The sequence below is a fragment of the Coregonus clupeaformis genome, chromosome 11, assembly GCF_020615455.1.
Source record: "Coregonus clupeaformis isolate EN_2021a chromosome 11, ASM2061545v1, whole genome shotgun sequence".
NCBI classification, from domain to species: Eukaryota; Metazoa; Chordata; class Actinopteri; order Salmoniformes; family Salmonidae; genus Coregonus; species Coregonus clupeaformis.
Genome location: NC_059202.1, coordinates 15610691 through 15633375, shown reverse-complemented (window position 1 = coordinate 15633375; position 22685 = coordinate 15610691). Strand labels below are relative to the sequence as shown.

Below are 22685 nucleotides of genomic sequence, written 5' to 3'. Positions count from 1 at the left end.
TGACGTGTACCTATGATGAAAATTACAGGCCTCTCTCATCTTTTTAAGTGGGAGAACTTGCACAATTTGTGGCTGACTAAATACTTTTCTTCCCCACTGTAGAATGGTCACCGTCACCACAACGAAGTCAAGGTAGACTGTCAGCTTCCAATGTAATCAAAATTGACTGTCTTGAGTGTGTTTAGACTGTGCGGGTCAATCTGACCCATACCACAATGGACGGAAAAAAAATCAGCAAAGCACCAGGGCTAGCAATGATTAGCAACCAATTGGACAGAGCTTGAAGAATTTTGAAAATAATAATGGCCTAATGTTGCACTATCCAGGTGTGGAAAGCTCTTAGAGACTTACCCAGAAAGATTCACATCTGTAATCGCTGCCAAAGGTGCTTCTACAAAGTATTGACTCAGGTGTGTGAATACTTATGTAAATGTGTATTTCTGTATTTCATTTAAAATAAATTTGCAAACATTTCTAAAAACATGTTTTCACTTTCTCGTTATGGGGTATTGTGTGTACATTGGTGATGGAAAAAATATATTTAATCAATTTTGAATTCAGACTGTAACACAACAAAATTTGGAATAAGTCAAGGGGTATGAATACTTTCTGAAGTAACTGAAAACCCTGAGCAGTCAACGGAAATTGAACCTGACAAAAGTGAGAGGAGGAACCTGCGCAGACAGGTGAGGTCAAGGCTTCCGAGCCTTGCCCCAATGATCAAGAAAATGCCCTAGATGACTCTGGCCCAGTGGAAGTATGATTTGTGAAGAAAGTGGATCTATGCCTTTTGGCCGATCCATTTGTGGTATAAAGCTGGGTGAAGAAGGAGCTAGGATCTGTCAAGTAGGTCAAAGTATCCAGAAATTGACTTGTTGATTTTTTGGTGTGTCTGCTGCTCAGTGGGAGAGGGCACTGCGCTTTTCGCGACTCGAGATGAGAGCAGTGTGCTCATTTCTCTCCAGAGCAGAGCGCCGCTGAAAGGACTCATAACTGGGGTGGCGTTGAGGTGGATAGACTGATGTTTGGTGCGACGCAGACACGGTGGCAAGGAGCACGAGACTAAGAAGACCATGTCTATCCTTCTGAGTTGATGCAGAGTGTTTGCCGGATATAGTCATGCTAGGGTATATACAGTGGCAAAAAAAAATTTGAACACTTTGGAATTACCTGGATTTCTGCATAAATTGGTTATCAAATTTGATCTGATCTTCATCTAGGTCACAACAACAGACAAACACAGTCTGCTTAAACTAATAACACACAAACAATTATACGTTTTCATGTCTTTATTGAACACACCGTGTAAACATTCACAGTGCAGGGTGGAAAAAGTATAACTGGTTGACCCTCCTTTGGCAGCAATAACCTCAACCAAACGTTTTCTGTAGTTGCGGATCAGACTTGCACAGCGGTCATGAGCAATGCTGGACCATTCCTCTTTACAAAACTGTTTCAGTTCAGCAATATTCTTGGGATGTCTGGTGTGAACAGCTCTCTTGAGGTCATGCCACAGCATCTCAATCGGGTTGAGGTCAGGACTCTGACTGGGCCACTCCAGAAGGCGTACTTTCTTCTGTTGAAGCCATTCCGTTGTTGATTTACTTCTGTGTTTTGGGTCGTTGTCCTGTTGCATCACCCAACTTCTGATGAGCTTCAATTGGTGGACAGATAGCCTTACATTCTCCTGCAAAATGTCTTGATAAACTTGGGAATTCATCTTTCCATCGATGATAGCAAGCTCTCCAGGCCCTGAGGCAGCAAAGCAGCCCCAAACCATGATGCTCCTTCCACCATGCTTTACAGTTGGGATGAGGTTTTGATGTTGGTGTGCTGTGCCTTTTTTTCTCCACACATAGTGTTGTGTGTTCCTTCCAAACAACTCAACTTTAGTTTAATCTGTCCACAGAATATTTTTCCAGTAGCGCTGTGGAACATCCAGGTGCTCTTTTGCGAACTTCAGACTTGCAGCAATGTTTTTTTTGGATAGCAGTGGCTTCTTCCGTGGTGTCCTCCCATGAACACCATTCTTGTTAAGTGTTTTACGTATCATAGACTCGTCAACAGAGATATTAGCATGTTCCAGAGATTTCTGTAAGTCTTTAGCTGACACTCTAGAATTCTTCTTAACCTCATTGAGCGTTCTGGACTGTGCTCTTGCAGTCATATTTGCAGGACGGCCACTACTAGGGAGAGTAGCAACAGTGCTGAACTTTCTCCATTTATAGATAATTTGTCTTACCGTGGACTGATGAACATCAAGGCTTTTAGTGATACTTTTGTAACCCTTTCCAGCTTTATGCAAGTCAACAATTCTTAATCTTAGGTCTTCTGAGATATCTTTTGTTCGAGGCATGGTTCACATCAGGCAATGCTTCTTGTGAATAGCAAACTAAAAAAATAATTTTTATAGGGCAGGGCAGCTCTAACCAACATCTCCAATCTCTTCTCATTGATTGGACTCCAGGTTGGCTGACTCCTGACTCCAATTAGCTTTTGGAGAAGTCATTTTCCAACCTACCCTGTGAATGTTTAAATGATGTATTCAATATAGACAAGAAAAATACAATACTTTAAGTGTTATTAGTTTAACCTCTACGGGATCGGTGTCCTGTATACGGGACAGTTGAGCTAACGTGCGCTAATGTGATTAGCATGGACATAGACATGTCTTATATGGGCAGAAAGCTTACATTCTTGTTAATCTAACTGCACTGTTCAATTTACAGTAGCTATTACAGTGAAAAAATACCATGCTATTGTTTGAGGAGAGTGCACAACAACATAAAACCTATCACGGCAACTGGTTTGATACATTCACCTCTGCAGGCAAATAATGTACTTAGATTCAGTAATCTTGCTCTGATTTGTCATCCTAAGGGTCCCAGAGATAAAATGTAGCATAGTTTTGTTTGATAAAATCCATTTTATATTGTAGGAACTGGGTTCTACAGTTAGAACCCCTGCTGTCTCTGCAATATTATATTGTGGCCTTTTACTTGCATTTCAAAGATGATGAAAAAAGAAAAGAAAAGAAAACGCATGTTTTTTTGTTTGTATTATATTTTACCAGATCTAATGTGTTATATTCTCCTACATTAATTTCACATTTCCACAAACTTCAAAGTGTTTTCTTTCAAACGGTATCAAGAATATGCATATCCTTGCTTCAGGTCCTGAGCTACAGGCAGTTAGATTTGGGTATATCATTTTAGCCGAAAATTGAAAAAAAGTGTCCGCTCCTTAAGCACACTGTGTTAGTCAATTGTTGTGACTTAGATGAAGATCAGATCAAATATTATGACCAATTTATGCAGAAATCCAGGTAATTCCAAACTGTTCACATACATTTTCTTGCATGGGACAAAGGAGTGTGTGTCTCAGTGGAAAAAGTGGTGTGTTTCAATTGTGGGGGTGTTCATGTTGCTGGGGGATTAGGAATGACCTGTGCGAGTGAGATAGGTTGAAGTTTCCAGGGTGAGAGCAGTGCAAAAAGTGTCATATGCTGAGGCAGTGAAGAAAGTAGAGGATGGTGGGCAAAGGGTATTTAATATTCTTCAAAGTAGCCACCCTTTGCCTTGATGACAGCTTTGCACACTCTTGGCATTCTCTCAAATAGCTTCACCTGGAATGCTTTTCCAACAGTCTTGAAGGAGTTCCCACATATGCTGAGCACTTGTTGGCTGCTTTTCCTTCACTCTGCGGTACGACTCATCCCAAACCATCTCAACCGGCAAGTGTCTTCACTGACATTTTCAACCTGTCCATGACTAAGTTTGTAATACCAACATGTTTCAAGCAGACCACCATAGACCCTGTGCCCAAGAACACTAAGGTAACCTGCCTAAATGGCTACCGACCCAAAGCACTCACGTCTGTAGCCATGAAGTGCTTTGAAAGGCTGGTCATGGCTCACATCAACACCATTATCCCATTATCCCAGAAACCCTAGACCCACTCCAATTTCCTCGTATCATTGCAACTCCACGAGGTGAGATCTTGCATGGAGCTCCAGGCCGAGGGAGATTGACAGTTCTTTTGTGTTTCTTCCATTTGCGAATAATCGCACCAACTGTTGTCACCTTCTCACCAAGCTGCTTAGCGATGGTCTTGTAGCCCATTCCAGCCTTGTGTAGGTCTACAATCTTGTCCCTGACATCCTTGGAGAGCTCTTTGGTCTTGGCCATGGTGGAAAGTTTGGAATCTGATTGATTGATTGCTTCTGTGGACAGGTGTCTTTTATACAGGTAACAAGCTGAGATTAGGAGCACTCCCTTTAAGAGTGTGCTCCTAATCTCAGCTCGTTACCTGTATAAAAGACACCTGGGAGCCAGAAATCTTTCTGATTGAGAGGGTGTCAAATACTTATTTCCCTCATTAAAATGCAAATCAATTTATAACATTTTTGACATGCGTTTTTCTGGATTTTGTTGTTGTTATTCTGTCTCTCACTGTTCAAATAAACCTACCATTAAAATTATAGACTGATAATTTCTTTGTCAATGGGCAAACGTACAAAATCAGCAGGGGATCAAATACTTTTTTCCCTCACTGTACGTGAGAATGCTATTCATTGACTACAGCTCAGCGTTCAGCACCATAGTGCCCACAAAGCTCCTCACTAAGCTAAGGACCCTGGCACTAAACAGCTCCCTCTGCAACTGGATCCTGGACTTCCTGACGGGCCACCCCCAGGTGGTAAGGGTAGGTAACAACACATCTGCCACGCTGATCCTCAAAACGGGGGCCCCTAAGGGGTGCGTGCTCAGTCCACTCCTGTACTCCCTTTTCACCCATGACTGCATGGCCAGGCACGACTCCAACACCATCATTAATTTTGCAGATGACAGAACAGTGGTAGGGCTGATCACCGACAATGATGAGACAGTCTACAGGGAGGAGGTCAGAGACCTGGCCGTGTGGTGCCAGGATAACAACCTCTCCCTCAACGTGATCAAGACAAAGGAGATGATTGTAAACTACAGGAAAAATAAGAGGACCGAGCACAACCCCATTCTAATCGACGGGCTGTAGTGAAGCAGGTTGAGAGCTTCAAGTTCCTTGGTGTCCACATCACCAACAAACTATCATGGTCCAAACACACCAAGACAGTCGTGAAGAGGGCACGACAAAGCCTATTCCCCCTCAGGAGACTGAAAAGATTTGGCATGGGTCCCCAGATCCTCAAAAAGTTATACAGCTGCACCATCGAGAGCATCCTGACTAGTTGCATCACTGCCTGGTATGGCAACTTCTCGGCCTCTGACCACAAGGCACTACAGAGGGTAGTGCGTACATCCCAGTACATCACTGGGGCCAAGCTTCCTGCCATCCAGGACCTCTATAACAGGCGGTGTCAGGCCCAAAAAAAATTCAAAGACTCCAGACACCCTAGTCATAGACTGTTCTCTCTGCTACAGGAGCACCAAGTCTAGGTCCAAAAGGCTTCTTAACAGCTTCTACCCCCAAGCCATAAGACTCCTGAACAGCTAATCAAAAAGCTACCCGGTCTATATGATTTGTCACCCCCCCCTCCCTCCCCCCAAATGATAGTCCCAAACCAGATGGGATAGCGTATCGCTACAGAATGCTATGGTAACCATGCTGTTTAAGTGCGCCTTGAATTCTAAATAAATCACAGGCAGTGTCACCAGCAAAGGACCCACACCATCACACCTCCATGCTTCACGGTGGGAACCACACATGCGGAGATCATCCGTTCACCTACTCTGCGTCTCACAAAGACACGGCAGTTGGAACCAAAAATCTCAAATTTGGACTCATCAGACCAAAGGACAGATTTCCACCGGTCTAATGTCCATTGCTCTTGTTTCTTGGCCCATGCAAGTCTCTTCTTCTTATTGGTATCCTTTAGTAGTGGTTTCTTTGCAGCAATTCGACCATAAAGGCCTGATTTACATAGACTCCTCTGAACAGTTGATGTTGAGATGTGTCTGTTAGTTGAACTCTGTGAAGCATTTATTTGGGCTGCAATTTCTGAGGCTGGTAACTCTAATGAACTTATCCTCTGCAGCAGAGGTAACACTGGTTCTTCCTTTCCTGTGGAGGTCCTCATGATAGCGCTTGATGGTTTTTGCGACTGCACTTTAAGAAACTTTAAAAGTTCTTGACATTTTCCGTATTGACTGACCTTCATGTCTTAAAGTAATGATGGACTGTCATTTCTCTTTGCTTATTTGAGCTGTTCTTGCCATAATATGGACTTAGTCTTTTACCAAATATCTTCTGTATACCACCCCTACCTTGTCACAACACAACTGATTGGCTGAAACGCATTAAGAATTAAAGAAATTCCACAAATTAACTTTTAACAAGGCACACCTGTTAATTGAAATGCATTCCAGGTGATTACCTCATGAAGCTGGTTGAGAGAATGCGAAGAGTGTGTAAAGCTGTCATCAAGGCAAAGGGTGGCTACTTTGAAGAATCTCAAATATAAAATATATTTTGATTTGTTTAACACTTTTTTGGTTACTACATGATTCCATATGTGTTATTTCATAGTTTTGATGTCTTCACAATTATACTTCAAATCCCAAGATTTACGCCCATTGGTTGAGAGAGATAATTGCAAGAGTGAGACCATAGTTTAAACAGCAAGCATGAGGAATGTGCATTATTGTGCTTATAGGCTGTAAGGCAGGGCTCTCCAACGCTGTTCCTGGACTTGTGTCTGAATGGTCAAATTTGATTTATTTTCCCTCAAGTGGTTTTAGACTTTTAATTGGCCTATTTTGTTGCTTGCTAGCTACTCTGATGACAGTTTGACAAGAAAATGCAGTAGCTTACTAGCTTGTTAATTGTTCACAAAAAATTTTGTGAATGTGCTAGAAAGCTAAACAGCTACCTAGCTAGGACTCGTTTTGAAAGTTGGATCATCTTATCCTTTGAGGTTAAGTGTTCTTACCCTATGATTTTGAATATTCAAAGCAGATAGGAAACATCCATGGCAGGCATTGTTGTCACCTTAGCTTGCTACATAACTTCTGAGTGATAGGGGGCAGGAGCACCACCACCAATCAAGTACTACTCGAGTCGCAGATTTTGCGACTTGAGACTGAGGGGGGCGGCGAGTGGTAGAAGGAAAATGGTGTCCGTTGAGAGGGCAAGAACAAGATGTATGTCAGGAGAAGTGCAGTATTATCATAAGGAGACGTATACTTGGAATACGGAGGAGGAATGGAGGGAAAAAGAGAGGCAGAGGCGGTCTAAGAGAGAGAGGGAGGAAGAGGGTTAGCTTGAGTCTGTTAAAAATGGCAGAAAAAAGGGAGATGGTTTGTTAAAGAAGAATTATAGAAATTGTGAGCAGAGTGAGCTGAAGACAGGAGAAATGGAAGTGAATGAGGCCTTTAGTATTGGAGGTGGTAGGTGTGGTGCAGTTCTCAGAGCCCGAGACTTGCACAGAGGGTCAGGATAAAGATGAGTCTGTGACAGTAGGATTTAAGTTTTTAGAAAATGTGGACCCTTGCCTTTTGGCTGATCCATTTGTGGTTTCAGGGTGGGTGAAAACACAGTTGGGTGCTGTGGAATTGGTGATGGTAACCAGAAGGGGTCTTGTGTTAATTGTTTGTGTTTCTGCTGGTCAGAGGGAGCAGGCGCTCCGAGTTAAACGAATGGGGGCAAGAGATGTGAATTGTTTTGCTCTCAACAAAAGGGCGCCATTGAAAGGAGTGATTACTGCGGTAGCGGTAAATGTGCAAGCTGACCAACTGAAGGGGAAGATTCCCTGTGTTTGTGATTCTTGTCGTTTGGTGCGACGCAGACAGGGTGGTGTGAGTGGTGAAACAGTCGTTGTCTGTTCTTTTGAGTTTTGATGTTGAGTCTTTGCCCGAAAAAGTGATGTTAGGATACATAAGTTATACTGTACGAGCTTTTGTGCCTAATACATTGTTGTTACAGGTGTCAAGCGTATGGGCATGTGGCAGCAGTGTGTAGGAGGGAGGTTCCTAGGTGTGAGAAGTGTGGAGAAGGGCATGAGACAAAGTAATGTGTAGCATTGGGGAAAGTAGTGGTATGTGTTAATTGTAGGGGTGCCCATCGGGCTGGGGATCAGAAATGTCCGGTGCGAGAGAGGCAGGTTGAGGTTTCCAGGGTTAGAGTAATGCAGAAGTTGTCATATGCTGAGGCAGTGAATAAAATAGAGGAAGATGGGTCAAGGGGGAGGGATCCTGAGAGGAGTGGTGTGAGTAGTAGAGATGTACCAGTACAGAGTGATAAACCAACAAGTGATATATGTTTCAGTAAGATTGGATTTTTAGCATTTATAGCAATGGTTATCAACTGTACTGCAGGGATGGAACTTAAGTCACAGAAAATGTAGGTTGTGGTGGCAGCTGCAGAGAGGTATTTGGGTGTGCGAGACTTCGTCAGAAGAGTTACAGGGTGTGTTAAGTGGTGGAGTCCCATCCTTTCAGGCTGTTGACCTGAAGTAGGACTAAATAGTGGAGTATGGTGTTTATTTTTATATACATATTTCTTTAGTGAGTAGTTATTCATTTTATTTTATTTTTTTAAGCAAAGTATAAGGGAGTTAAACTCCAGTCTAGTAGGTGGCGGTAATGCAACATTTATTGGATGCCAACTGCCGTTAAACCTCATAAAGAAGAAGAACAAACTGTGAAAGGCAGCAATACGCAACAAAGCATCTAGTCGAGTCTGTGACAGTAGGAGTGAAGTTTGTGGAAAAAATGGATCCTTGCCTTTTGGCTGATCCAATTGTGGTTTCAAGATGGGTGAAAAGAGCGTTGGGTAAAGTGGAATTGGTGAGGGTAACCAGAAGTGGTCTAGTGATAATTGTTTGTGTTTCTGTTGGGCAGAGGGAGACAAATGGGGGAAAGAATTGTGAATTGTTTCGCTATTAAGAAAAGGGCGCCATTGAGAGGAGTGATTACTGGAGTAGCAGTGAATGTAAAAGTTTACCAACTGAAGGAGATGATTCCCGGTGTGTGTGATGCTCGTCGTTTGGTGCAACGTAAACAGGGTGGCGAGAGTGGGGAAACAGAAGAGTCATTGTCTGTTCTTTTGAGTTTTGAAGTTGAGTCTTTGCCTGAGAAAGTGAGGTTAGGATAAAAAAAGTTATCCAGTGCGAGCATATGTGCCAAATACCTTAAGATGTTACAGGTGTCAAACTTATGAGCATGTGGCAGCAGTGTGTAGGAGGGAGATTCCAAGGTGTGAGAAGTGTGCAGAAGGGCATGAGACAAAGGAGTGTGAAGCAGTGGGGAAAGTGGTGGTGTGTGCTTATTTTAGGGGTGGCCATGGGGCTGGGGATCAGACATGTCCAGTGCGAGAGAAGCAGTTTGAGGTATCCAGGGTAAGAGTAGAGAAGAAGTTGTCATATGCGGAGGCAGTGAAGAAAGTAAAGGAAGATGGGTCAAGGGGGAGGGATCCTGAGAGGAGTGGTGTGAGTAGTAGAGATGTACCAGTATAGAGGGATAAACCAAAAAGTGATATATGGTTCAGCAAGTTTGGATTTTTAGCATTTATAGCAATGGTTATTAATTGTACTGCAGGGATGGAATGCAAATCGAAGAAAATTGAGGTGGTGGTGGCAGCTGCAGAGAGATATTTGGGTGTGCGAGACTTGACAGCAGAAGAGTTACAGGGAGTGTTAAGTGGTGATGTCCCGTGTAGCTCAGTTGGTAGAGCATGGCGCTTGCAGCGCCAGGGTTGTGGGTTCGATTCCCACGGGGGACCAGTATGAAGAAATGTATGCACTCACTAACTGTAAGTCGCTCTGGATAAGAGCGTCTGCTAAATGACTAAAATGTAAATGTATTGTCCCATCAATTCAGGTTGAGGGCATGAGGTAGGAGTGAGTGTATTTAAACAGTGGAGAAGGATGGGGTTAATTATTAGTTGTAGTGTTGAAGGTGTGAGTGTAGTGTTAGATCAGGGGTGTCAAACTCATTTTAGCTCAGGGGCCACATGGAGGAAAATCTATTCCCAAGTGGGCCGGACCGGAAAAATCATGGTATATATATCTTAAAAACAACAACTTCAGATTGTTTTCTTTGTTTTAATACGATCAACATACAACATAAAGCTGGAGCCTGAGGACAGTGTGTCCAAAATAGTACAAGCACAACATCACTATTAATCATAAAACACGTCAAGTTTATTTGAAAATTCTAAAGAAAAAGAACACAAACACACAATGCCTCAGTGATTAACAGAACTGTTTCACAGATCACAGAACTATATCAGGGTGTCATTTCTCAGGCAGAAATGTAGATAAAAATAATGAAATCCTGTTCCCAAAACAAGTGCAAGAACCACAGAGTCAAGAATAGGTTAAATATACAAATAAAATAAAATCAATTAAAAACAATAGCACATCAACATAAAAACATATAAACATAAAGCTGGAGCCTGAGGACAGTGTCCAAAAGCACAACATCACTATTAATCATAAAACACCTCAAGTTATTTGAAAGTTCTGAGGACAAAGAACACACAAACACACAATGCCTCAGTGATTCACAGAAGTATATCACAGATCACAGAACTATATCAGGGTGTCATTTCTCAGGCAGAAATGTAGATAAAAATAATGAAATCCTGTTCCCAAAAACAAGTGCAAGAACCACAGAGTCAAGAATAGGTTAAATATACAAATAAAATAAAAACAATTAAAAACAATAGCACATCAACATAAAAACATAAATCTGAAAGCGTTGCTCAAACTCCCGTAACAGTCCCGTTATTTTATCTTTGAACCGCTTCATGTCTGCCACATGTTGTGTCGCGCACACATTTTTCAGACAGGGGAAGTGAGCTGCATCACCACCGGCAAGTTGCGTCTCCCACAATGACAGCTTCAACTTGAAAGAACGTATGCTGTCATAATACTGCGTGACAACTTTGTTGCGCCCTTGCAGCTGTTTGTTCAAGTTATTCAGGTGCTCTGTAACATCCACCATAAATGCAAGGTCCTGCATCCATTCTGCGGAATGAAATTCTAACACTGGTTTGCCCTTTTCTTCCATGAACTGTTCAATTTCTTCTCGTAAATCAAAGAAACGCCTCAGCACAGCACCTCGGCTTAACCATCTTACCTCAGTGTGGTATGGCAGGCCATAGATGTGGTCTTTCTCTCTGAGAAGGCTGTCAAACTGACGGTGATTCAGGCTTCTGGATCGGATGAAATTAACAGTTTGGATGACCACCTTCATGACGTTATCCATCTTTAATGACTTGCAACACAGCCTCCTGGTGCAAAATACAGTGAAAAGTCAAAAAATCACGTCCTCCATTTGCAGATTGCACTTTCTCTCTGAACTTTGTCACAACGCCTGCTTTTTTCCCGATCATTGAGGGCGCACCATCTGTAGCCAGGCTGACAGCGCGGGACCAGTCCACTCCGACCCTGTCCAGCGCGCCGACGAGTGCGGTAAAAATATCAGCTGCTGTCGTTGTATCTGTCATCGGCACCAACTCCACGAACTCCTCGGTGACGGTCAATGTGTCATCAACTCCGCGGATGAAAATGGCCAGTTGTGCAACATCTGTAATGTCCGTGCTTTCATCAATTGCAACCGAAAACGCAATAAATGACTTTACTTTTTGCTTCAACTGGCTGTCCAAATCCACTGAAAGATCGGAAATCCTGTCTGCAACTGTGTTTCTTGTCAGGCTGATATTTGCAAAAGCCTGTCGCTTTTCAGGGCACACAATCTCCGCTGCCTTCATCATGCATGTTTTTTTTACAAATTCACCCTCACTAAATGGTTTTGAAGCCACTGCGATTTCATTAGCAATGAGGTAGCTAGCTTTCACTGCAGGCAGCGTCACTGATGTCTCGGCTGTGAGTAAACACAGACTGCTGTTTCTTCAGACCCGCCAACAGTTCATTCACCTTCTCTCATCTCCGCTGTCCTTGAAAGTTGTCATATTTGTCGGCATGAAGACTCACATAGTGGCGACGAAGGTTATATTCTTTCAGCACTGCAACATGCTCTGAACACACCAAACATACAGCTTTCCCATTCAATTCCGTGAATAAATAGGATGACCATTTTTCTTGGAACACTCTGCACTCTGCGTCCAATTTTCTCTTTTTTGACAGAGACATATTGGGGCAATGAGGGTGCCAAAGCACATAATGTTAAAAGTAGAAGCCGTAATAAATATCGCGGTCAACACAAAGTAGCTCATTGGCTGCACGTGCTTGACCTACTTGCTCTGCCCCGGTATAAACAGTTTGCTTGCTTAACACAATTGCTATTGCGCCATCCAGTGGACGCAATTGGAACAGCAGTTTATTTTATTGAAAAATTGCAGCACATTTTTATACTTTACAATTTTTTTTTTTTTTTTTTATCATCTCGCGGGCCGGATTAAACCCGTTTGTGGGCCTGATCCGGCCCGCGGGCCGGACGTTTGACACCCCTGTGTTAGATGATAGGATATTTCGTTGCTTTCTTTTTTTTTTTCCAAGGAAAGATAAGGGAGTTGAACTCCAGTCTAGTAGGTGGCGGTAATGCAACAAATTGGATGCCAACCGCCGTTAACTCTCATTGAAGAAGAAGAAAGCATCTAGTCTGCCGGAAAACTACACGAAGAAGAACAGAAAATACGCTTTAGACCGGATATAGGATTTCCCCAAAAACGGATGTCCAGACGCGGAAAGGAGAGAAAGGCCCGTCTTGGCAGCTCTGTAAAAAGTGAGAATTGCGGGGGATTTGACACTATGGGAAACCTGGACGAGTTACAAGCTCAAACCTTATTAGCCTATCTGATTTGATATGGATAAACGTATTTTGTACATTTTATTTTTTAGATTGATTGATAAACTATTGGTTCAAGCTAGCTAGGTAATGTTGCCTAACTAAAATGTCACGTCAACAAGTGAAGCAAGTAGCGTTAAGTATATTCGGCCTGTTACCTAACTTGAACAGCTAGCTGTTACTAGCTACGTACCAGTCGCCACGTAAATTGCTGGTCATTTTGATAATCTGTTGTCGTTTTGATAGTATGTGTTATTTAGCTAGCTAGCTCTTGTCATAGTTTTTATGAAACGTCATGTCTGACCTGTTGCTAACGTCAGCTAGCTAGCTAGTCACATGTAGAACTAGTAGGTACAGCAGCTAGCTGACAAATCTCAACTCCATGTAGTTATGTATTTCTTATGATTTCTCAGCTAATTCATAACAAGTCGAGACTAGTATCAGGACTGTCTGTTGCAAGTCTGCAACTTTGCATGGTCTCTAGACTAAGTTAGGTGCGGTGTGTTACGTAAGGCGAAATTTGTGATAACTAGTTAAGTCTCGAAAACCCTTCTCCTTAACGTTACGTAGGGTTTTTAGCGGTTACATTCGCCCACGGTTGGCTCCATGTGAACTACAATTTCGACGCAGTGTTTAAAGGTTTACAAACGTCAATAATCATTGCTTTCAAAGCGGTTTTCGAAACATATGCTTATGTGCCCCTTAACTTTCATGTCAGGGAGAAAGTCTTTCAAATAAAAAAGATACAATTACTGTAGTAATTTTGCACAAATCCACAAGCTGTGTGTGCCTTCAGTTGACGAACTACACTTCCTATCCAGTTACACTAGCATGCTAGATTGTAGGGGGGTACAGGTACACCTATTCATACAGAACGTACCATATGGGGACTTCTGTACGGTCTGCACTGTGAACCCGAATGAATACATAAAAAAATATACAAAATATAAACACTAGGCCTATAAGCTATGCCTATGCTGCATTGTATATGCCTCTTGAGTAAATCTGAGCTGAAAAAAGCATTTTAGGCTAATCCATTAAAACAACTAGAGCCTGTGCGCACGTTGTAATCACAATTCAAATCTTAATTGGCACATTTCAAACTGTCCTTTTGTGAGGCGCAGCCTGGACTAGTTCTGTATAGTGGTGAGGTCTAAACCAGGAGGATTCTCCATCATCATTAAAATCTCCAGTTTGGGAATTCCTGTAATGAAGCAGCTAATAAAATGTAATGCAATTCGCGGTAAAACACAGTTCTAAATGGCACACCTAACGTGAGTGGTTCCATATGTGACATAGAGGAACATCTCCATTAGAAACGTAGAGGGGGAATCTAATAGCAACAACTAGGATTGTGCCTTTGGCTTCTGGGTGACAAAATAAAGTTGATATTAAAATCAATAGAACAGGAGAGAAATGCTGGTTAATGGCATGAGGAAGTCTTTATAAAATAATTGCCTCCACCTTTCATGGATGGATTTTGGCAAGGCTACTTTGAAGCAAGGTAAGACATGCCTCATTATTTTAAGTAAAGTAAAAAGCCTCAAGCTCACATTGCAAAGTAGTGGGTGTAGCCTGCCTACTGTTGACTATAGCCTATGCACTCGAATGGCGGGCGCGCTTTAACTACAAGTTAAAAAGAGCTATTTTTATCGTGGGCATCAAAACTATTGCATTTAGAATTGTTATTTGTTGCGCAATGACTGTGCTTACAAAAGCACAAGTTTCACTCTAGTACCAGCTTTTTGAGGAACTGCTCTTGTGCGGTCTGACAGGTGATAGCCTAGTTTGAGGAGTGGAATAGCATATGTATGTTGTGGGTGTGTGATAAATAAGATAGGTCTACATGACGACTAACAAAAATACACATGCACCAATTTAATTCCCAAAAAGTATGCAAATTAACCTATAGACCAATAAGCATTATGTTTTTTCAGCAGCTAACCGATTTAACCGTTACACCCTTAGTAGATAGCTAATTAGCACAGGTGGCCACCTATGTCTTCCGTAAATAAGCGATGTAACTTGGCGATATGGCCGTGTGGGAACTAGTGATGTGCAGTTCGCAAACGATTAGTTCATTTTTAATGACTCTTTTTACTGACTCGAGTCATGATTTTGTTTTTTCAGAGTGGCTCGTTAATTTTTGTTGTTTGACGTGCTCCGACCAGCAACTGTTTATCATGAGGGAAAATAGATTATGCTGCAGGCAGCGTAGAGAAGAAAAAAGGCATGTTTAGAACTGATAATTGATCGCATGGTTCAAGAATTAATGCAATTAATTGATTAAATGTTATGATGGACACAGCTTTGTAGTACCAAAACATACACACCCTCTGCTCAACAAAGTTGAACTCGAGAACTAATCGTTTGGGGGACTGCAGTTCGCGAACAATAGGCTATTGTGCGTGCCACTCACAGCAGTCAAGCAATGCATTCCGCCAAGTGTCGTTCAAAAATCTAGTCCGGTTGCGGCCACCACAAATAGACCTTGTTTCAACTGTATCAAGAAATAATCGTATTTGTATGCCTAACAATCAACAACATTGTTTAAAGCACACTTTTAAAAACTGTCACAGATGACCGCTCCAATAAGCCCCCTATGGTGAAGAACGTGAACATTTTAGTCATTTAGCAGACACTCTCATCCAGAGCGATTTACAGGAGCAATTAGGGTTAAGTGCCTTGCTCTAGGGCACAACGACCAGATTTTTCACCTATCTGACTTGGGGCTTCGAACCAGCAACCTTTCGGTTACTGGCCCAACACTCTTAACCACTAGACTACCTGGATTCTGACTCTTTCAAGTTTTCAGTTCATCGTTCACCAGTAGGGGGTTCTGCTTGCTCTGGGCATTTGTTAGGAACCCCGTGGCTTTAAACGTCTAGGGTGGATGGACAAGAGACCCGTAACATAATTCATGCAAATTAGAATCGTGACATGAAACAGTGAGAACAAAAACTACACGACAACCATAAACTACCGTCAAACATAAAAGGTTTATTTTTGAACACACGGTAAAGGTTTGGGAAAAAGGGCTGAGCAGGACCCAAGAAATGAAACAATAGTGTAAAAAAAACCTAAACTGATCTTGCCTGCCTCAAGAACCGCTAAGCTACTGCTAATCATACAAAAATTACAGTGGGTGGTCCGCTCAGGTCTAACTAGTGTTTTTAGACAGTTTTCTTCCTACGGGTAATGTACGCCCAAGGGCAACTTGCTTAAATTCCCCTTTTCCCAGAAACACACAACAAAGTTACCAAACAGAGTAACCAGCAAATTAGTGAGTACACAGGACACCACAGTATCCATACTCACATACGGAAAATAGTCTCTAACAACAAACACAACTGACCGGCTTTTAAACAATGGGATGTGTGATTGAAAAACCTGAAACAGGTGGTGCAATGCAGAGGAATGTCCACTGATTGGTCCACCTCAGCAATCAGCAGACACCCCAATGACCACCAATCAGGAACATACAGGACACCTGTGATTAGGGCAGAAGGAGAGGAAAAACACAAAAAGACACAGGATACCTGTATCCGTAACAGCATTACTGACTCAAATGAACAAAATGAGTCTACCAGTTCGTTCTTTTGACTGAATGACTCAGTCAGTAAAAAGAGCCAAACTTTTACATTTTAGTAGACGCTCTTATCCAGAGCGACTTACAGTTAGTGAATACATATTTTTTCATACTGGCCCCCAGTGGGACTCGAACCCACAACCCTGGCGTTGCAAACGCCATGCTCTATCAACTGAGCTACATCCCTGCCGGCCATTCCCTCCCCTACCCTGGACGAATTGTGCGCCGCCCATGAGTCTCCCGGTCGCGGCCGGCTGCGACAGAGCCTGGATTCGAACCAGTATCTCTAGTGGCACAGTTAGCACTGCGATGCAGTGCCTTAGACCACTGCGCCACTCACTAGTGGTAACCCTAACCCTATAAAGTTGTGTAGTAATTTAGGCTTTAAAAAAATTATTACAATTTATTGCTGATATGAAAGATATGTTACTTATGTTTCAAAAAAGTACTGCAAGCAGTGCATTTTAACATTCAGAACGAGTGACGGGGATCTTAATAAAAGTTCCCCAACCAGAAGATATTATCATCAATGGGCATTAAAGCAGTTAGCGTCTATGAATGGGTTATGTGATAACTAGGTAGCAATGTTTCCACACTCGACTTTACAGGGTAGCTTATACAAAACACTGCCATATGTTTTTCAACTAACCTGCTCTTGGAGATACCTTATTCATTCTAGATTCGGGGAAAAGGGTTATCTAAAATGTCTGTGTCCAGTTGCAGGTGGTTCTACAAAAACCAGAGATATTAAATCCATGTGGAGTGGGTAACAGGTGCGCTATCTTGCTTTAATAGCTGGGTGCTTTGCCATATATGACAATAACTTCAAATTAAATCCCAATATCAAGAAATATTGGGAAATGGCAGCACTCCAAAAAGTTTTTTCAAAGGACAAAAACACGTGAAATGAGGCGACAAATTTTTGTCCGTAACAAAATATATACACTACCGGTCAAACGTTTTAGAACACCTACTCATTCAAGGGTTATACTTTATTTGTACTATTTTCTACATTTTTGAATAATAGTAAAGACATCAAAACTATGAAATAACACATATGGAATCATGTAGTAACCAAAAAAGTGTTAAACAAATCAAAATATTTAATATTTGAAATTTGTCAAATAGCCACCCTTTGCCTTGATGACTGTACTTGTGATTGTCTCAGAGGTATTTTTGTATTCAGTTTACATAGCAAGCTACCTATTATAAAACCCTTATCACACTTGACAATTTTGTGTCTCTTCTTTCCACCTAATGTAGCTAGTTGTGATGCGGAGAGGAGACCCTGTTCCCCAGGCCTTCCAGGCCCCAGTGGATGTCCATGCTAGTGTAGATGGCCAGGTATACATGTTCAGGCGCGGCCAGCCAAATGACTCTGCAGGCTCTTCAGAGGAAGAAGAGTTCAATATGATGGCGCTTAGGCCCCGGGGGCGGCAGGAGCCGGACCAGGACAGACTGGGCATCCTCATGCTGCTGGAGAGGGATGTATTGGTTGGGGACAACCTCAACAAACTTGCTCTGCAATATGGCTGCAAGGTAAGTCCTGGAGCCCTTTTATTTGCTGTCAGCAAACTGTACATAAAGTGTACTGTACATTTAACTTCAAGCACTGTACATATAGGTAACTGCCAAAATAAAGGAAACACCTACATAAAGTGTCTTAATAGGGCATTAGGCAACCACGAGCTGCCAGAACAGCTTCAATGCGCCTTGGCGTAGATTCTACAAGTGTCTAGAACTCTATTGAAGGGATGCGACACCATTCTTCCACAAGAAATTCCATCATTTGGTGTTTTGTTGATGGTGGTGGAAAATGCGGTCTCAGGTGCTGCTCCTGAATCTCCCATATGTGTTCAATTGGATTGAGATCTGGTGACTGACACACACTCACACTAGGGATGTGCATATTTCCCTTTCAAGACGATTTGATACATATCTATGTAGATACATTGGCTCCGATACGATAGAGGAACGATACGTTTTAGATTGAAACAATTCACTGCGATTCGGTTTGATTAGAGAACGAATCGATCCGATGCATTAACATTTGCATAAATACATATATTTTCCATTGTAAATTCAAATCTGCTGCTGATGGTTTTCATGAGCTGGGCCTCTCTGAGCTGGATCGATATGTGTGTGTGTGTAAATGATGTATGTCTATGGTGTATGTACTATGTAGGCACCTGATCTGAGTCATAAGGGAGACTAGGCATTTACCACCCCACTATCAGATTAGGGGGTGGAGGCAATGTAGCCTATTTAACTTGTAATTTTTGCAGATTGTGTTTGAGCTAGTAATGTATCAGTATTTATATTTTACAAATTAGCTATGACATAGCCAATGAATAGCCTATATAGCACAACTTTAGATTTCACCCCATTTTCAAAATCAAATGGTTTTAACCGTTAGGAAGTTTAGTGATCATCTCCTCTCGCTTCGGCCATGCAATGCGCCTTGCAAAAGTGATTGCTGTCCTCGTTATACAGGGTAGTGTTGATAATTTTGTATCTAAAACTGACCATATACAGTGGGGGAAAAAAGTATTTAGTCAGCCACCAATTGTGCAAGTTCTCCCACTTAAAAAGATGAGAGAGGCCTGTAATTTTCATCATAGGTACACGTCAACTATGACAGACAAATTGAGGGAAAAAAATCCAGAAAATCACATTGTAGGATTTTTAATAAATTTATTTGCAAATTATGGTGGAAAATAAGTATTTGGTCACCTACAAACAAGCAATATTTCTGGCTCTCTCAGACCTGTAACTTCTTCTTTAAGAGGCTCCTCTGTCCTCCACTCGTTACCTGTATTAATGGCACCTGTTTGAACTTGTTATCAGTATAAAAGACACCTGTCCACAACCTCAAACAGTCACACTCCAAACTCCACTATGGCCAAGACCAAAGAGCTGTCAAAGGACACCAGAAACAAAATTGTAGACCTGCACCAGGCTGGGAAGACTGAATCTGCAATAGGTAAGCAGCTTGGTTTGAAGAAATCAACTGTGGGAGCAATTATTAGGAAATGGAAGACATACAAGACCACTGATAATCTCCCTGGATCTGGGGCTCCACGCAAGATCTGACCCCGTGGGGTCAAAATGATCACAAGAACGGTGAGCAAAAATCCCAGAACCACACGGGGGGACCTAGTGAATGACCTGCAGAGAGCTGGGACCAAAGTAACAAAGCCTACCATCAGTAACACACTACGCCGCCAGGGACTCAAATCCTGCAGTGCCGGACGTGTCCCCCTGCTTAAGCCAGTACATGTCCAGGCCCGTCTGAAGTTTGCTAGAGTGCATTTGGATGATCCAGAAGAGGATTGGGAGAATGTCATATGGTCAGATGAAACCAAAATATAACTTTTTGGTAAAAACTCAACTTGTCGTGTTTGGAGGACAAAGAATGCTGAGTTGCATCCAAAGAACACCATACCTACTGTGAAGCATGGGGGTGGAAACATCATGCTTTGGGGCTGTTTTTCTGCAAAGGGACCAGGACGACTGATCCGTGTAAAGGGAAGAATGAATGGGGCCATGTATCGTGAGATTTTGAGTGAAAACCTCCTTCCATCAGCAAGGGCATTGAAGATGAAACGTGGCTGGGTCTTTCAGCATGACAATGATCCGAAACACACCGCCGGGGCAACGGAGTGGCTTCGTAAGAAGCATTTCAAGGTCCTGGAGTGGCCTAGCCAGTCTCCAGATCTCAACCCCATAGAACATCTTTGGAGGGAGTTGAAAGTCTGTGTTGCCCAGCGACAGCCCCAAAACATCACTGCTCTAGAGGAGATCTGCATGGAGGAATGGGCCAAAATACCAGCAACAGTGTGTGAAAACCTTGTGAAGACTTACAGAAAACGTTTGACCTGTGTCATTGCCAACAAAGGGTATATAACAAAGTATTGAGAAACTTTTGTTATTGACCAAATACTTATTTTCCACCATAATTTGCAAATAAATTCATAAAAAATCCTACAATGTGATTTTCTGGAAAAAAAAATCTCAGTTTGTCTGTCATAGTTGACGTGTACCTATGATGAAAATTACAGGCCTCTCCCATCTTTTTAAGTGGGAGAACTTGCACAATTGGTGGCTGACTAAATACTTTTTTCCCCCACTGATTGTTTAAAGCAAAACTACCAAAACTATTTCTGATGGTGAACCTGAACAATCAAAATAAAATCTATTGTAAGCCCCATTCAGCAGGTTATAGCCAGATGAGTTGTCTCTGGTAGCTTACTTTTATTTAGGTAAAACACAATGTTCAACAGCGTATAGATAGTAACCTAGCAAATTACATAGGTTGTCACTAGGGATGCACATTTCTGTCAATTGTTGCAGACTAACCAACCCCCATTAACCTGTTAACAAACGTCAAAATAATAATGCCGGTCGACCAAGACACTGTTCCTGTTTTATGACTGACGAGATTTGTTAAATTCTGAAACCAATTTAATTCCACGATTCGATGCATGCTACATTTGGATCGGTTTGGCGTCCGTGGACTGATGCACTTCTATCTTAAACATTTGAATCGGGGACCACACACACACACACACACCCTTTTAAACACCCTATGCTCCCTCTTTCAAAGTCATTGAGATCTCTTCTAGCCATGGTAGCCAAAATAACTATACATGATGGAATGTGAATTGCTTAATTGACTCAGGAACCACACCTGTGTGGAAGCAACTGCTTTCAAAATACTTTGTTTCCCTCATTTACTTGTTTTTATTTTATTTTGGCAGTTACCTGTATGTCTGCATAGGCTACTGATACTGTGTGCTCACATTATGCCAGTATTGACTCTCTTCTTCCTCTCAACAGGTGGCCGACATAAAGAGGGTGAACAACCTGATTCAGGAACAGGATATGTTTGTATTGAAATCAATCAAAATCCCTGTGAAGAAACACAGCTTATTGGCTGTGGCTAACACCGAGCTAAATGAGCCAGAGCCAGGAACCTCAAATTCATCCACTCCACCTCCCCAGCCACAGGACAAACCTACAGCCAGCTGCCCTGGTAGGCCACATCTACAGGAGTACACTGACTTCCTCAAGGAAGTGGACCATGACATCGAGAGACTGATCCAAACCACAGATGCACAGGGTGAGGTTTTTTTAGAGGCTGCAGAGCCGCTACAAAATTTGGCCTCCAGAGGCCAGCGCCTGACCAGCTATGGAGCAGATTGGGGCATCCAGTGGTGGAACGCTGTGGTGGCCATGATCCTGATAGGCATTATCCTGCCTGTCTTTTATGTTGTTTATATCAAAACTGCTACCTCAAACAGCTCAGGGACAGGCCTCATCACAGAAAGCCCTAGGAGCACTTTTAGCAGCCAGGAGAGTGTCCCTCAGTCTGAAAGAACCAAACACATAATTGAGGGAAAGAATGCCTATGCTTAACTTTGGTCAACCAATGTTGGGCCTAAGGACAATCACTTTAAATCCCTAATCAGCGTTCTCCTTAAAGGTCATCAAAGTATTGCCTTAACAAAGAAGTGTTGCCGTGTAACATTTCTTTACAAAAGATTGAAGCTGTAGTATGGATTTCTGTAAGTGTTTTACCATAGACATTGAACTTCATGGTTTCAGATTTTGTGTGCCTTATTAGATGTCTGACTTATCCAGTCAATGGTTCTTTCTTGTTTGTGCTAATTATTTTGAAGACATTTTAAACACATGGTTGCTGTGTGACAACCTTACAACTGCAATTGAATATGGATATTCAGTTTCGGATTTGATTAAACAGTCTGAACGGATGGTAAAATATCAGTGTTTTAATGAGTTAGTCTTCATGTCCAACTGTAGTGTCAACAGTGCCATTTTATAGAGATAGGTGTGAACTAACATGTTTGTCTTTTTTGTTTTCAATACTTATTTATTAGGTGCAATAAATGTCCTTTAAACAAGGAATTGACCCTGGCCGTGACCCCACTGTCTGAGGGTGTCTCAGGGAGAGTTGGGATATGCAAAAAACAAATGACCAATTCACATGCATATTAATACACACTTGTGAAATAGGACATACAGTGCCTTCAGAATGTATTCATACCCCTTGAATTATTCTGCATTTTGTTATTAAAGCCTGGCTAAAAAAATTATTAAATAGATTTTTTTTCTCACCCATGTACACACATATTGAAAACATGATTTTAGAAATGTTTGCAAATGTATTGAAAATGAAATGCATAAATGTCATTTGCGTAAGTATTCACACCCCTGAGTCAATAATTTGTAGAAGCACCTTTGGCAGCAATTACAGCTGTGAGTCTTTTTGGGTAAGTCTCTAAGAGCTTTCCACACCTGGATTGTGCAACATTTGCCCATTATTC

The 22685-nt window shown here is 42.0% G+C and overlaps 1 protein-coding gene across 2 annotated transcripts; it reads left to right on the top strand.

Moving 5' to 3' along the window:
- The first annotated feature begins 12601 nt into the window (after window positions 1-12601).
- LOC121576622 (lysM and putative peptidoglycan-binding domain-containing protein 4) lies at window positions 12602-21940 on the top strand. 2 transcript variants are annotated; one of them, XM_041889914.1, is made up of 3 exons: window positions 12602-12686; window positions 17602-17877; window positions 21178-21940. In XM_041889914.1, exons 2-3 carry the CDS (start codon window positions 17611-17613, stop codon window positions 21754-21756), a joined length of 846 nt encoding a protein of 281 aa, XP_041745848.1. In that variant the 5' UTR covers window positions 12602-12686; window positions 17602-17610; the 3' UTR covers window positions 21757-21940. The 2 variants fall into 2 exon arrangements, with proteins under 2 accessions (XP_041745848.1, XP_041745850.1); XM_041889916.1 differs by lacking the exon at window positions 12602-12686 and adding an exon at window positions 12693-12836.
- Window positions 21941-22685: the final 745 nt, after the last annotated feature.